Raw genomic sequence first — 17,221 nt, forward strand, 5'->3', positions numbered from 1 at the left:
AGTACTTGCTACTCTTCATGGGGCTCTGAAGCTCCACTCTGAAAGTACGTAACGAGACCATGCACCTGGCAAGTACCTGATGCAAGAGTTCCCTCCTCCCAACGCTAAGAAAACGAGAGGGGTCACCCAGTTGTTACAATAAATGAGCCAGAGCACAACCAGTGCTAGGTGGGCAGTTAGCATTTAGACGGCATAGTTAGCCCTTCTTCAATGTCCCTAATGACCAATCCACGATAGGACTCACTAGCTACACAACTTGGATTAGTTGGATTAGATATTTCATGCAGCACCCCAGACCCTGATGTGTTGTCACCAGAATAATGAACCACAACAGTGATCTTGCAAAGTTTTGTGCATGCTCAAACTCTTCTTTTAATTCTTCTTTTTAATTTCCCTTTGGGATTAATAAAGTATTTTTGAATTGAATTGAATTCTACTCTTTTGCTAGTAACAGGAAGTGAACTACTTGAAGCACACCAGAAGACCTTGCAGAAACCCTGTGAGAGTACACAGACCATCCGCATTCTGTGTGATTTTTAATGCTGCAGTGCATTCTCAATCTGGTGAGGGAGAAGCATAAACAGAAATTGTATAATAGCAGACAACTGATGGTTTGAGACACATGTCGTCTCAAGGCACTTTACAAAAAAGTCAATTCAATCCAGTCATATCCAGACAGATTGAAAGTCAATCACATATATTCCAAGCTGATCCGTCAAGTTCAGTCTATTATTGTAGATGTATATGTAAGCAGGTGAATATAAATCGGTGTAAAGATAAACTCTGTTTTATGCTGGTGAGAACTGAATTGGAAGAGCTTTTAGGAGTGTTCCTTCTACCTCGACGGTCATCTCTTTGGACTGCTCTTCTAGCTGCTGAATGACTTCATAGCGAGTACAGCGATAGTAGCCTCCCGTGGACGAGCTGTGTTTCTTCCACTCCTCCAGGCATATCCAACAAAAGTCATATTTACACTGCATGGAGAGAGAGAAAGGCAGCAGGGTCTATTTTATACAGAGTTCCTATACATCTGCATCATGCAAACATTCCAGACTTTCCCAGACTAGATTTTTCTGAAATTCTATGCTCCTAAGTTTATTTTATGAAATGAAACGCTAAAGTATGCTATGACATGAATATTTCTAGTAAGCAAATATGGAACCTTGAAAAAAATGCAGGGAGGAAGGAAGGAAATGGAAAACAAATAAAGAAAATGCACAAGGAAGAAAAAAGGGAAGGAAAGATGGACAAGGGGTGAAACAACGGAACGAAGCTTACGAGTAAGGATGGACACAAAGAAGGAAGAACGTAAAGAAATGTCATGACATTTAGACAATAAAGGGAATAAAGTCTGGAAATATTTTTTTATTTCTACTCTTCTGTTTTTTTCATACTTATCCAGACCTGGAAAATACTGAAATCAAATTCTAGAGACTTTTCCAGACTGTATAAGCTTCCCCTTTATAATGCTCACAAACAGAGAGTTATAAAGCCTCATTGTATAATTAGTGATATCATGTTGAGAGACGGACAGATCAGAGAACTTGTTGCTTACTTTGGCACACTGCATGTGGTTGCAGCCCTCATTCTTCTGAATGGGCGACTTGCAGTTGGCACACGGTTTGGAGTTGGTCAACAACCACAGGCAGTTAGCGGCATCTTCGTAGGCCTCGCTCACTCCTGCCACTGTGAAAAAAATAACATCAGCAACATTTCTGCTGTTCAACACCCGCATTTAGACAAACAATCAGTGACCTAAACATCTGCCAGGCTGTTAAAAAGATATACTGCAGACGTCCTGGTAGGAAGATTTGACAGCTGGTAACTGAAAGTTCTTGAAAAAAAAAAAAAAGGATGGGCTTACATTCCTCAGGCTTCATCTCTGTGACTTTCTGGAGCCAGTTCCTCCACATTTGACAATCACATGGCTCATGGGCCTCCCCGAGGCACTCCCTGCAGACATGGAGGGGTTATAAGCAGAACTGAGCACAGAGAAATTAGATGAAGAGTCATAAAACCAGCTTGTTACTTTAAAATACATAAGATGGGATAAAAACTCTGTGGACTCTTTGAGCGTATCCGTGTCTGTAGAATAATAAATTATGGTGTTTACCAGCAGAACAGATGACCCCTGCCACAGTCGACAGCTGGGGATGGAAGTAGGGGGAAGCTGTGGGGGTCACTGTCTCCAGGGCCCGGTCTGGTGAGCCTCACTGCTCGCTCACACCGAGCCGCGGGACACCAGCGGATGGACGGATTGTTTTCCACGAAGGCCTGCAACACAAAGAGTGAGAGATACAAAAGAAGAGATAAGGGCAGAGAGCAAAGGCTTACTCAACATTTTAAAAACAAGCACAAACTAGACATAGAAATCTTACTTTTCATTCTGTGATTTCAGTAATTATCTGAAGGTTGTGTTTCTACCTTGATATCAAACTGCAGGTACCGTTGATCCATCTCTCTAGAAACCACACTTTCGATCACATGTACAGGCACCAACTGGTAACACTCATAGGCAGGGCAGAAGATATTGTGAGCATCGCCTTCCTGAATCTTTACGTTGAGAAACCTGGAGGAAAACCAATGAATAGGGGAAAAAGGGAAAATAGATCGGATTTCACCACACAAACATACGTACACACTGGGACTAAGGGCCTTACCCCTCCCAGCAGGATCTGCAGAACTCATGGCCACAGGACATGTCAATCGGGTCTTCAAAGACTGAGATGGAGCAGAGACAGATGCCACACTGCAGCAGGAAAAACACAGAAAAGTCACAATCATTAGTTGCTTTGTTTAACTACCACTATTTTATCCATATGATCACACAGTCCTGTTAATCTTTAAAGTGGACCAAAACAGTTCGAATCATCTTCTAACGCATTGTATGTTTATTTCTAATATAAAATCCTTCGGCGCGATGCCTCGCAGCACCATTACATTTTTTTCTCATTTGTCACGTTGTTACCAATCACTTCCAAACATTTTATTGGGATTATGTGTGTAGAGCAATACAAAGTGATAAATAGCTGAAGGGGAGGGAAAAATTATACACGTCTAAAAAATGAGGTGCACATTTTTTATTTAGCTCCACCAAAGTCAATACATCAATTGATCATTTATTCTGCTGTAATTAGAGCTGCAAATCGTTTAGGCAATTTGTCTACCAGCTTTGCTCAACTAGAAACTACATTTTTACACACTTTACAAAATTGCATCTGTGGACACGGATGCTCAACTCTAGCGACTCAGACTCTGACTAGTCCATTCTAACACAAACTAGTACATACTTCCCTGTAGAAGAAAAACATCCCCACAGCATGATGCTGCCACCACCATGTTTAACGGTATGGTTTGTGTGTTTCCAGTGATGTGCAGTGTTCTTTTTGTTTACTAATGCCTTCACAGAAACGCCGGACTTATGATGCGATTAGATAAGTCACAGGTGAGCTCTGTTTACTAAATAGGTGACTCCTGCAGGTAATTGTCACTTTAAAGGAGGCTGCATATAAATGCGTTCCACACTTTTAAGAACTTCTTTGAAAAGAATTTTGAAAAATCGTGCTTAATTTTCCTGCTAGTTCACAACCGTGAATTGTGTTGGTCTTTCACATTAATCTAAATAAAAAAATAATGACGTTTGTGTTCGTACTGTTAGCCACTGGGAAAGGCTGTATGGAGAGTTTAAAATTCTAGGTCTGAAAACTTTTGCAACAGCTTTACCTCAGTCAGATGTTCTGCTAGATAAATGATTTGCAATGAATTTGCAACATAAACTTCCTCAAAAACCAACAGTCGACCCAAGCCTATGATTCAGTGATAGTACAAAGAACAGAAAGAAGAGATGTTGCAGGAGAGATATTACATGCACCCCTGCTTTTCAAAGGAAAACGTCAACCAAACCATTAACATGGCTGACACAAAGTCAACTATATCTACTAGCATGCACAGGGTGGTATGCTAATGAACTCTTTCCTTATTTCTCACCATAGCCATGCCCTCCTCTCCTGGTGTGAAGCAACTGTCGGTGGGGGAAGTGAGGGTGAGCGTTAGAGGTGAGCGGGGGGTCCTAGGAGTGCGAGGAGACGGCAGGGTGTCCCAGGCATTGTAGCCGCTGGGTGGTGGGGTGGGCATGGTGACGCCAGAACGCTGACAGCAGCCTTCAGCATCAGACATCCAGGCCTCCAGAAGCTTTTCTCTGTCCCAATCTGAGAGGAAAGAAACACATTACCACCATTATGGAAATATAATCAAAGAATATCATCTTTTGCCGAGTGACAAACACACCATGCGCTCGAAGCAGGGCTTCAGCGGTGAAAAGTGGAGCTTGCAGCATGTCCGCAGTCTCTACGATCAGCATGTCCTTCAGACGGCGCAGATCCTGAATCTTTAATCCCTCGTAAGGCTGAAAGGACAGAGAGGGAAAATATTCAGGAGAAAGAAAAATAAATAATGAGGTCAGCTTTTATTAATCAAAAATATGAAAAAAAATACACCGTGATAAAATTAGGAAAGTTAAAAAGGTCATGAGAAAGGGGCAGAGAGGGTAGTAGTGGTGGTGGGATGGAGAGATTAGGTATTAGCATGGATTTGGCTGCAGGAATAAAGATCAAAATGGTATCTGTTGGCAGCAGCTGCTGCTATACAACTGTGCTGGTCCCCTATAGGCAAGGAGGCATGTGCATGCACTAAGAACCACTGAGCTGTGACCCTTATCAAACAATAACCTCTGTAAAGACACACCATTCTGTTGATGAGTTAAATCGTCTGCGTTAACAAGTAGCAGAGCAAAAAACTAACGTAAGAGCTGCTTTATATTTTGTTCTCAGGTAGTTTTTTATTTTAACTACAGTGTCCTCACTGGTTGCAGCGTTTAAGCCAACAGTCTCCAATCTTTGTGATAATAGTCACTTTTCTTTACCCATTTCCCCCTCAAAACAACATTTCTCTACAGCAGCAATAACCTAAACTTTTTTTTAAAGACAATAACACATATGAGAAAAAAAATATGCTGCAGGCTCATTAACAGAACCCAGCAGAAAATTAAGGAATTACAAGATTATTAGCATGTGTGTGTACAGAGCAAAAATAATGGTTGATTCATTTAATAAATAAACAAATCATGTTTTTAGTATTTGACTTGCTGACCACCAACAATAAAAGGGAAAATTGGCCAATTTCAACCTCAAGCAGACTGATTGGCGCATCTCCAGTCGTAATGAAAGTTTGATGCATCACATTAAGCCAGTGCTGCCAGCAGATTAATTGCTGGTACAAAATATATTTATAGGGGTCCATATCAAGTGATACTCTCTTTTGCAAGGTTAAGCACACATAGAAGCCCAAGCAGCCCAACTCCTTAATCAATTCAATTCAAAAATACTTTATTAATCCCAAAGGGAAATTAAATGTTGTTATAGCTCATATTATGAAGGTTTCTTCAAAGAGCCGTTGTAGATGCTGATGGCTGTGGGCAGGAAGGATCTCCTGTAGCGCTCCGTCTTACAGCAGATCTGAAGAAGCCTCTGACTGAAGACACTCTGTTGTTGTAGGACTCATGAAGAGGATGCTCAGGGTTCTCCATAATGTTCTTCATTTTATGAAGAATCCGTCTTTCCACAATGATCTCCAGAGGTTCCAGATGAGTCCCCAGAACAGAGCCAGCCTTCTTTATCAGCTTGTTGAGCTTTTTTAACTCCCTGGCTCTGATGTTGCTTCCCCAGCAGATGATGGTAGAAGAGATCACACTCTCCACAACAGACTTATAGAAGATATGCAGCATCTTGCTGCAAACACCAAAGGACCTAAGCTTCCTCAAGAAGTACAGTCTCCTCTGTCCCTTCTTGTAGACGGCTTCACAGTTGCATCTCCACTCTAGTCTGTTGTCCAGGTGAACACCGAGGTATTTATACTCCTCCATCACCTCCACTTCTTCTCCCATGATAGAAATAGTTTTTGACTTATTCCTGTTTCTCTTAAAATCTACAATCATCTCCTTTGTTTTAGTCACGTTCAAAATGAGATGATTGTTTCCACACCATGCCACAAAGCGGTCCACCACCCTCCTGTACTCAGCTTCTTGTCCATCTCTGATCCACCTCACGACTGCAGAATCATCCGAGTATTTCTGCAGATGACAGGAGTCTGTCTTGTACTGGAAGTCTGAGGTGTACAGAGTGAAGAGGAATGGTGAGAGTACAGTTCCCTGTGGTGCTCCTGTGCTGCTGACTACCTGGTTAGACTCACAACCCTTCAGTCTCACAAACTGTGGTCTATTTGTCAGGTAGTCTTTGATCCAGGAGATTGTTGAGGCCTCCACCTGAGTCTTCTGGAGTTTCTGACAAAGCAAATCAGGTTGGATTGTATTAAATGCACTGGAGAAATCAAAGAACATGATCCTCACAGTGCTGCTGACTTTGTCCAGATGACAGTGGGTTTGTTGAAGCAGGTGTATGATGGCATCTTCAACTCCAACTCCACAGCGATAAGCAAACTGAAGGTGGACCTGATGGTTTACTGTTTGCTTACTCAGGTGGGCCAACAGGAGTCTCTCTAGGACCTTCATGATGTGAGATGTCAGGGCAACAGGTCTATAGTCATTGAGGACTGATGGGTGAGTTTTCTTTGGTACCGGAACAAGACAGGAGGTCTTCCACAACACCGGAACCTTCTTCTGGGCCAGGCTAAGGTTGAAGAGGTGCTGCAGAATCCCACAGAGCTGCTCTGCACAGGCCTTCAGGACTCTAGGGCTGACATGATCTCGACCTGCAGCCTTATTCCGATTCAGTCTCTCCAGTTGCATCTTCACTTGACTTCTTGAGACACACAGGTGGAAGCAAAGGAAGCATCAGCATCTTCTGATATGGTTGAAGGCAAACATGTAGAAGCTGAAGGGTCTAGTGCTGAGGTGGAAGATAAAAAATTTGGGGTGTTACTGGACAGCTGTGGGTCCTGTGGGTCAAAGGAAGATGGAATGTCTGTTTGGCTGTGAGCAGGAGAGGAGGATGCGAAGCTTGTTTCTGAACTGAACCTATTGAAGAATGTGTTCAGTTCATTGGCTCTGTCCAGACCTTCATTGGTCTGATCATCCCTCTGCCTGAAGCCTGTGATCTTCTTCATCCATGTCCACACATCTCTGATATTGTTTTGCTGGAGCTTGCTCTCCAGCTTCTTCTTGTACACCTCCTTGCTGTCTCTTATCTTGACTTTAAGTTGCTTCTGTATAATCCTTAATAATTATCTGTCTCCCTCTCTGAAGGCTCTTTTTTCTTGTTAAGCAGGTCCTTCAGGTCACTGGTGATCCAAGGTTTGTTATTGGGGAAGCATCTCACGGTTCTGGTGGGGATGATGTTATCCACACAGAAGTTTATATAGTCGGTTACACACTCAGTCATGGCATTGATGTCCTCTCCATGTGGCTGGCACAGTGCATCCCAGTCTGTAGCCTCAAAGCAACCTTGCAGAGCTTCTTCAGCTTCCTGTGACCATTTTCTCACAGTCCTCTTTATTACAGGTTGCCTCTGAACAAGGGGCTTATATTTCAAGCAGAGAAAAACAAGATTTTGATCTGATTTGCCTAGAGGAGGTCTTGCTGTAGAGATGTATGAGTCCTTGACATTTGCATAAAACAAATCCAATGTTTTGTTTTCTCTGGTAGAGCAGCTGACAAACTGTTGAAACGTTGGAAGTGTAGCAGAGAGTGAAGCATGGTTAAAATCACCAGAAATTGCCACAAAAGCATTGGGGTTTTGTGTCTGTAGCTTAGCAACAACTGAGCTGATGGCATCACATGCAGTGTCAGCAACAGCGGAAAGTGGAACGTAAACAGTTGCCAAAATAACACTGGTGGACTCTCTGGGTAAATAATTTGGACGAAAACTTACTGCCAACAGTTCAATATCTGGACTGCAGAGATGACACTTCACAGTTACATGTCCTGGATTACACCATCTGTTGTTCACAAATACTGCCAGTCCACCTCCTTTACATTTGCCGCTCCTCTTTAAATCTCTGTCTGCTCGTATGGTTAAAAAGTCTGGCAGAGAGACACTGGAGTCGGGGATATTATCCTGCAGCCATGTCTCAGTAAAACACATAATACTGCATGGCCGGTACTCTGGCTGGGTCCTTTGTAGGGCTTGGAGTTCATCCAACTTGTTTCCCAACGATCTCACATTGCCCATCATAATCGACGGAAGAGATGGTTTGAACTTCCTTCTTCTCTCTCTTCTCTTAGCTCCTGCTCTGCATCCACGGCGTCTCCTTTTCAACTCATCAGGGATTTGGGGTTGTAGCTGAAGTATTATTTGAGCTTTTGAGATATTAATCAGCTGCTCCCGGTGGTAAGAAACAACCCTGTTGCCATGGCAATGCATCATAACAAATGTCCCAAAATAGAAAATATTAGGAAAAATCCTCCAAGCTGCACAGCATCTGACACTGGAGAAGACAGTCAACCAAAAAAAAAAAAAAAAAAAATCCACTGTATCCACCACAAGAGGAATAGTTCCCAAAAAAGAATAAATCAGAATCAAAAGTAACAGAGCTACACCAACCTGCTGCCACCTTGAGCGGCGCAATTCTATAAATATATTATTTATAGAAATTATACTATTGCTGTTGAATTTCTCTTTCAGTTTATGTATTATATAATTTTATTGTAATAATAAAATGAAGTCATACCTAAAAAGTAAACAAATCAGCCATTACTTCAATCTGTTCCAATGAAAAATGGCAGCTCACTAAAACCATTGCACAAAAAGTCATTCAAAGATACAACAAAGGTGCAAAAAAATAACTCGAGCCAGCAGGAAACCCCAGATCTCGTGACTGTGGCCTCACCTCCTTGTATTGCAGCAGGCAGCTTTCACTGTGTGAGTCTGAGTTCGACTGCTGAGCCGAGGCAGAGGAGAAAACCATCTGTGACTCTAAGCTGAGTGCCAAGTCGGTGTGGTGGTGCCGCTCGGCATGGTCGCATGGCGTCAGCTTTTCCTCGTCCTCCACAAAGAGATCAGCCTCGCTCTGGATCAGCAGCTATGGGCAGGCAGAAGAGGAGAAATATAAGAAAGAGCAGAGATGAACGAGCACCTCACCCTAACCTTAGAGAAAACAAAGTGAAAAACAAAACAACAAAGTAGAGCAAGTGCATTAAATGGAATGCATAAAAACTGTCTAGAAGCAGGAGAAATAAAGTCATTTCTAATTTTCAGTGAATTAGTGAAAAAAGTAAGGCGGCAATAAAACACAATGTACATACACCTGATGAACCAACACAATATAGTGCATAATTTTGAAGTAGAAGGAAAAATATTAATAGTTCTCAGATTTTTCACAGATAACAAATTAAAGCAGGTAGGTGACTTCTTATTGGCAGTTCTTGTAAGCACTGTACACCAGCTGAGCCCATTGGTCTCATCAAACATGAGCTTCTCCCCAACGGAGCTGCAAATTAACACCTTCTCTTATATAACCTAACACGTAGAAACACTAAGAGCTATTCTGATATTAACTGTTCTGAATTCAAGGATAAATTGATGGGTTGATTCCGCATTATTTTTGACAAAACCTAGAATCCACACTTTTCATATAATTATTTCTAAAATGATATATGTCCGAAAGCCTTCGTTATTGTCTTTAGAATAACTAGTCCAGGTTTGACCTGTCGATACATTGTGCGTTTCACCCAATCTAAACTGGTCCTAATTCCAAGAAAGTGTTAAAAAGGCTCTTTTTGTGTTTTAACAAACAGAATAAAAGGTTTTATAAGTCTGTGTTTAAACCAATCTGTGCAAGGCAGAATGAATCAGCTGAGATCTGACCAGTCTAAATGGGTGAGATGTTGAACTAAAGATCAAGTCAGGACTGCACTTTACCTTCAAAGAAAGTCCAAAACAGTACTATAATCTACAGGTGAATCCTAAAATTAGACACACCAACTCTGGAACATCAGATCACAGCAAACATGCAGAATAAGGTGTTCTGCTCAGATGAAACCAAGACTGAGCTTTTTGGCCTAGACGCAAAATACCATAAAGGGTGGAGAACTAACTATGCCCATCATCCTGTGCCCACTAAGAAATATTTATGGTGGTACCATCATGCTGTGGGTGTGGGAAAGAGAAGCTGGTCAAATCTAACGGGAAAAATTGATGGTGCTACATAAAAGAAAATCCTAGAAAACCGGTTAGAGGCTATAAAGCACTTGAGACTGGGACAGAGGTTCACCTTCTAGCAGGACAACTACCCTAAACATAAAGATCGAGCTACAATGAAATGGTTTAGATCAAATCATATTCATGTGTTACAATGTAACAGTCAAAGGCCATGCCTAAATCCAATAGTGGCAATACTTAAAAACTGACATTCACAGAAGCTCTCCATCCAAACCTGAGCCATTTTGCAAATAATAACAGACAAAACATTCTCTCTGTTCAAAGGTGATAAACGCTCCAAAAGACAAGGTACTGAAACAGTGGGGTAGACTTTTCAGGTTTTATTTGTACATAAAAGTTTTAAAAAACAGTTGTCCTTTCACACCACAACTACATCAAATCCAAATAAAATAGACTGGAGTTTGTGAAAAAGTTATCGTCTCAACAGAATATGTCTCACCTCCACGCAGCTCTTCATGCCTGCAGCAGCAGCGTAGTGCAGACAGGTGCTGTGGTGGTTGTCAGTGGCGTTCACATTGGCCTTCTCATACTGGCCTCCTTCCAGTCTGGCTCCGGTCCAGCTCAGGATCATCTGTCCTCAGGAGGAGCACATAATTTTTTGTTAAGGGCACCCCCCTCAGAGCCTACACCGTATTTTATGGTTGGTGCGTTCGTACCTGGAGGCAGTCTGCGCGACGCTGCTCGTCCCTCTGAGGTCGTGCCAGCCGCGGAGAGAGTGCCCCCTCTGGCAGCAGCAGAATCTGTGGACCTTGGCAAAGCACGTGGAGGCATGTCTCGTTGTGCACGTTACGCTTGTTTGGGTTTCCCTCTTTGCTGAACAGGAACGACCTATTCAGAGCAGCCAAGACAGAAGACAATAGGTGTAAAGAAGAAAAAAAGAAGACAAAAGCATTTTGGAAGAATAAACAAGATGGACGAATCCGGAAAAGTCAAGCAAATACAAGAAAAAAACTATTCAAATGTGTGGAAATGTCAGGATGCTCCAGAGGGACAGCAGAAACATGCAGGAGAGGCGATATGGTAGAACATTGACTATTTCTGTTTATCATGTCTGAGGTAATTGCCATGTTGGCTGACACATGGGGATTAAATGAATGCGTCTGTTGCAGGAGTCAGGATATTGGTGCAGTTCTGTTTAGCAAACTGTTTTCCTTCTGCTATTTGTCTGTCAAATCCCCCATTTACTGATTAAAGCTTTTAGTTGGCACCATGATTTTTATTTGACTAAACAGTATGGTCTCAGAAAAACTAATTCTTCTGAATCAATGACTATTATTAAATTCAAAATAGGAAAAAGAAGAAAACAGGGTGACAGGTTTAGAGAGTAAAATGTATATTCTACTGAAAATGACTGAATCAAAGGGGTTTTCCCCGTCAGATTATTCAGATCCAAATAAGGAAGCCTCACAATGACCAATCAAATCCATCCTGAATGAGCAGATCACAGTGACCTTCTCTGCATCCGACTAAACATATTTGTATATACATTTGCTCAGATGAACAACAAATAGAAATGAACTTGTCTGCTATATAAATTTTCCTTACATTAAAGCATTAATTTTTCATTTGGAAAAAGAGTTGTTTTTAAGAATTGTAATAAAAAGCATACAAAAGGAATTTAAGACACTGCTATAAGTGGTCATTATTTATATTATGCCTGGTTCACAAGGCAAGATAATTATACCAGCTTTTGACCTGATTTTTCCATTCCGACAGTCTATTATCATGATGGCTCTAAAGGTAACCGTATGAGATATTCCTGCTGAGTGTGGTAAGAGTGATCTAGTTTGCTGACATGGCTTCTCTGCTTCAGTTTAACACCCCACAATCCTGCGCTGCATCATTATCAGTGTCACTTGACCAAAGAAATACAACCAAAGAAATGGCCCACCCCCATCTCCCTCCCAAAACTTATACACAAACGGCAACAAGATGGAAATAAATATTGGCTGTTACTATCGGCCTAGGTCTACTTATTGGACCTATACCAATATGACTTAACAAAAAAAGTACATCAGCCATCAACCGATGTTAATGCCGATTTATTGTGCATCCCTAAAATAATAGTCTTTAGCATCCAACATTAAAGTTTAGCTAATAAGCATCTGTTTCCATGTAATCAGCAAAAATACAACAAACTGAGTTAATTTTTTCTTGATGATTAAATGTTTTAATAAATTATACAAATTCCCAATTGTAAAAAAGCTTGCATATAATTAATTTTAACTGTATATTATTTTTGAGAATATTAAATATTACACTCTATTTTTATTTATCTCCGTTTAGGCCAGCTAACTCTTATGAAGTATGAGTGATTATGACAATCATATAAACTAATCTGACTCTGGGTCACCTCTGACTCGTAGATAATATTTATTGAAGTTACATAACCATACTGCCTTACAGTACACCATGAGTGCATTACAGAAAATTATATTAAATCACTGATGGGTAAAGCAGGTTGAATACATCGCCATTGTAGGTATAAATTGATGCATGGATGGAACGAAATGTCCTGCGATAAGCAGCTCAGTCATTCACCAAAACCTGAAGTACAAAATAAAAAAGAAACCAAACAGCTCAATCACCCATTCCACAGCTCTCTTTAATAAAAAAACCTTATGTTTTTCTTTCAGTTGAGGAAGGTTTTTAACACGGAGTTAGTTGAAAATAGTCCTTTGTTTAGAATATTCCCTCAGATAGGGGTCTAACTGTTTCACATAAGCTGACAACAGGGTCTGATTTTAAAGTAACGGTCTATAAAATGTTTTATTTAAAACCGGACGATCTCCAGGACCTGGCCACTTGAGTGGAGCCCCCTCAGGTCAGTGGATGGTCCTTCAGGGCATATGAATTCAGGGCATCATTCCATTTAGACTTCCTGATTAATACAGATTGAAGCGCTTCAGACTATGGACCTTGGACAACAGTCCTAACATCATTTGGCATACATTCACACTTATATTTGCCACTGCCTGGTTGTAATCAGATCACCCAGGATGGCTCTTAGTGCCAAGCCTCAATGGGCTCAAAGTTTTAAATGTTTTCCGAGTGTGCAGCCCTGTATTTTCCCCTTTCGACCCACTTATCCTGTCAGCCACAAGCCCCTGCAGCTTTGCTCTAATCACAGCACACAGCCAATTCACTCACCCAGTAATAATCGCTAATTATTCCCCCTCAACTCCAAACCAATACCCCTAACCTCAACACATTTACACGCACAAAAGCCCTCCGTTAAGGCTGAATGGAGTTGAGTCCAACAGGGACAACAGCTGACAGAAGTTACCTGAGACTTAGAAAGGCAAGAGGTAAATCTCTACAAATCACACAAGATTTTGGGATTGAGCTTTAAACTGAAATGTTCCCAATTTAATCTCTTTAAACAATAGAGGTTAAACATTCTCAATGAGGCAGGGTGGTTATTTACATATTTTCTAAGATTTCCTAGTCAGTTGTCGTGGAGGAAGGGCTACACTTCCTGAGCTACACCCTTTTTCCTGTAATAGTTGTGTTTGTTTCTCCCAGTTTTCACATCTCATGGAATGACATGCCATGCTGACTGGAGGGGAATGAACAAGCATGAAGCAGAGTTATGTTAAAAATAATCCACAAACAAAACTCTGCGCTCCCAACCCACGCATGTCTTCTTATATTAGTCTTTATTTTTTCTGAGATTTCTCCACTTGTCTCCATCCAAGTGAGCCTGCTGGAACAAAGAAGCATTTCCTCCGATGCTTATCAGAAGCAGAACGCAAAATTCAGCACGCCTCTCAGGCCTATTATAGGTTAGTGGAAAGGAACACAAATAGCACACCAATTGATTTGCTGTGTGCAATGTTCTCAGACACAGACACATTAAGCAACCAGGGTTTCACCGCCTCTCCCCAACCTCCTCAAAACCTAAACGCTCATGCACACATGCAGATGCACAGATAATTGACTGGCCTTTGGAAACAGTTTCCTGCTCTAATTGTGGAAAGAAAGGCTCAGAAGTGCTAGGAGGAGAACGACGAGAAGATAAAGGGCGCTGAGTAAAGATCCAGCTGTCTTGGTCAGGGCAAGCAGTTTAATAATCTCTAGGATGTACAAAAAAGCCACAATAATCTCTCACTCCACTTAGTTTGACCATGATATTTTGACATAAAGCTCTGGTTTATGTTTCTTGCTGTGACAAATGTAGCTGTCAGTGCAGTTGTTACTGTGCTGGTGCTTGTGTCTGTGTGCAGCTACTTTAATTGAACATGAAGAAACTGAGGCTCCCAACTGCACAATGCAGTGGATTAAAATCTAATAATACTCTTACAGGAAAGCTGGGGAGATTCAATGCTGCACTTTCATTAAGTAGAGGGGACCTTCAAGAAAAAACTCCTAAAATATGAGCAAAATCTATACAAAAAGTTAATATATTCTACAAAGAAAAGAGAGATATGTCTTTCCTAAATGCATGTTCAGACTATGTCTTAATTAAATCTTTCACCACATCTTCAATTTGTAACACGATGGTGATGATGTAATTTATTACAAATCTCCCCCTGAAACCATAGGAACACTGTATTACTGTATTTACAACATACTCCACTATAACCGTCATATACATTCTCATATGTACACCCCTGCCACTTAACAACACCAGTTTTCCTAAAACCGGTCGAAGGTCAAGCCGAGGAACATGTCAGTGGTTCATCAATTTTAGGCCAAGGCCCTAATATGGGTTGTGAAAAACGTATAATGTCATATCACCAAGAAATCTCTCAGAAATCAAGTTAACTTCAAAGGTGACTGCTATTATAACATAATAATGAAGACCAAGGAAGGGTTGACATCTTTCGTCTTTGGATTCTTTGCAAACTTGGATATCAGACAGTGTGTCTATCCAGCAAAAGAAATTCATCATTTCCATCTCCACAAAATGGACAGAAAAAAAAATAACAGCATCTGCTTAAATCTGCAGTTTTAGCAATTAAACAATTTATAATTCATATTGTACAGACCTATCCGTAAACTACAAATTTAACAAGATTTATGGAACAGTGCCAAGAAGAAAGCCACAAGAAGACCTGTTTGTAGTTTAACACAAGCCAAGAGTAGACATTTTCATTATCTTTTAGCCCATCCCGTTCAGAAGCAAGATGGCGGTCTCCACTTGTGGAATACAGTTCTAGAAACACTGAAAAAAATCTGCTAATTCAGTCAAAATAACTAAGTACACCAATGCTGTCACTATAGAAAAAGTAGCCAAAAAACTTATCAACTGATCCATGTTCAAAAAAGCCAGAGAACAACCTGTCTATTGTAAAATTAGAGGGATTATTCACAAGTAGAATTTAGGATTATTGGCAGATTTCTCAGGAGTGGACGTTCCAGCAAAATCCACAAGACTGAACACTGTAATGCACAAAAAAAAAAAAATCTCAATTCTACATTTCAGACTCTTCAGGCTCACAGTTAGCAGGTTAAAATTTCAATTTTATGACAGCAAAATTAGAAAAACACTGGACAATTATGGCTAGTTTGAAACGGTTTGGTGAAAAGAAAACATGAGATATCAGTACAAATATCTCATACCAACTGATGTGTGTGGTGGTGCAGGTTGATGGTTTGGGATTACCACAGGACTGTCCTGTATATCTGGAATTTAGAGCTAAATGTGAGGTCATCTTCATGATGGCGAGAGTCTGAAACCGTCAGCTACAGGACAATTATCCCAAAAAAATCTACAACAGAATGGCTGAAAAAAAAAAGAAAGAATGAAGATCTCGCAGTGGCCTAGTCAAAGTGCAGACCTCAATCTGATTTAAATCCAGAGGAAGCTGTGAAAGACCAAAACCCGTTCAAAAAAGGCGATTTCAAGATCTTGCTCTCAGAGTGGGTTTTGCGAGCTTTTGAAACACGGGGTGCACTTAGTGACTGTACTGACAAACGTGAAACTTACTTTGTCTCATGAGTATATTATAGGTTGACACGAAGGAAAACTGTTACTGATCAGTGTTGTCAACATACTTAATAGCACTCTGAAATTTTGGGAGCTGGTTTTTGGAGATTAGCCTCAAGCTCCCAATTAGCACTGAAACAAAGTTCTATCAAGTGCTCCATGATGTCCCTGATTATTTTTGAGGCTTTAGTTGGCAGCTTCATAACAGACTAAATTTCACTGCTATTCAAGGCTGATACAGTTCCTTGTGGACTAATGCAATTTAGAAAGTCTGTAAGGATATCACAGTAAATTCACTTATCGTCTTTTTTTTTTTTATCCGCCTCAAAAATGTAAAAACAAGGGGAAAAAAAAGAATCTGAATAACAAACCTGAGCAGCCGCGTCATGGCATGGCGGCATGCGTAGTGCAGAGGAGTGTTGTGCTGGTACTGCTCTCCGTATGATGCATTCGGGTCCAGGCTTTCCCTGAACTGTGGGTTGCCCTCATACAGCTGCCAGGCCAGCGCCTCGTCCCCGCTCACCAGCGCCTTGCGGAACTTGGTGGCCGTGTTGCCCATTGCGTTACGCTGGCAGTGGGCCACCTACTGGGAGCTGTGGCAGATCTCTCAATGCTTGCCTACGCCTGAGTCTTCCTCCTCCTCCTGTTCTGGCTCCCCCGTTCACCGCAGGTCACAATTTAAAGCAACATGGTTCTGTGTCCTCCTTCCCTGCACATAAGAGAGAGAAAGGCAGGAGATTGATTGGAGGAAACCGTGCGACACAAGTGGAGGACTGGATCTGAGTAAATAGAAAGAAAAAAGGTTGTGAAGGTCAGGAAAAGGAGGGGAAATAATAAGACAGGAAGTTTGGGAGTAGAGATAAAGAATGAAAGATAGCAGTAGAGAGCCTAAATCAATCACTGCATTGATTGATCAGCTGATGTTCTGCAGCGAGGACGTTATCTAACCAGACATTAAAGAAAACAGAGGAAAGGAGCTGGAAAGGAAGAAAGATAAGAATTGAGAGGCCAAGCTAGAAGAGTCGGTTAATGATATCCAAGTTATTGATCAGTTAGTCTGATAACGAAAAGCATTGTCAATATTACCACAGCGGGCCACTGTCAGTCTAGAGGGAAG

At 41.2% G+C, this 17,221-nt stretch overlaps 1 protein-coding gene across 4 annotated transcripts in view; it reads right to left on the reverse strand.

The window, feature by feature from the left end:
* The window catches only part of LOC124879376 (ankyrin repeat and IBR domain-containing protein 1-like), a 31,273-nt gene that overhangs the window by 8,550 nt on the left and 5,502 nt on the right, over positions 1-17,221 (reverse strand). For all 4 annotated transcript variants that reach the window (XM_047383907.1, XM_047383906.1, XM_047383908.1 and 1 more), the window contains exons 2-13: positions 16,476-16,813; positions 10,829-11,000; positions 10,612-10,743; positions 8,842-9,033; positions 4,288-4,405; positions 3,988-4,208; positions 2,661-2,749; positions 2,425-2,569; positions 2,114-2,274; positions 1,865-1,953; positions 1,556-1,686; positions 840-974 (exon numbers count right to left, since the gene is read on the reverse strand). In XM_047383907.1, the coding sequence (XP_047239863.1) occupies positions 840-974; positions 1,556-1,686; positions 1,865-1,953; positions 2,114-2,274; positions 2,425-2,569; positions 2,661-2,749; positions 3,988-4,208; positions 4,288-4,405; positions 8,842-9,033; positions 10,612-10,743; positions 10,829-11,000; positions 16,476-16,663 (1,773 nt within the window). In that variant the 5' untranslated portion in view covers positions 16,664-16,813. The remainder of the gene's footprint in view (positions 1-839; positions 975-1,555; positions 1,687-1,864; positions 1,954-2,113; positions 2,275-2,424; positions 2,570-2,660; positions 2,750-3,987; positions 4,209-4,287; positions 4,406-8,841; positions 9,034-10,611; positions 10,744-10,828; positions 11,001-16,475; positions 16,814-17,221) is intronic.

The sequence above is a fragment of the Girardinichthys multiradiatus genome, chromosome 13 (assembly GCF_021462225.1).
Source record: "Girardinichthys multiradiatus isolate DD_20200921_A chromosome 13, DD_fGirMul_XY1, whole genome shotgun sequence".
Lineage (NCBI taxonomy): Eukaryota > Metazoa > Chordata > Actinopteri > Cyprinodontiformes > Goodeidae > Girardinichthys > Girardinichthys multiradiatus.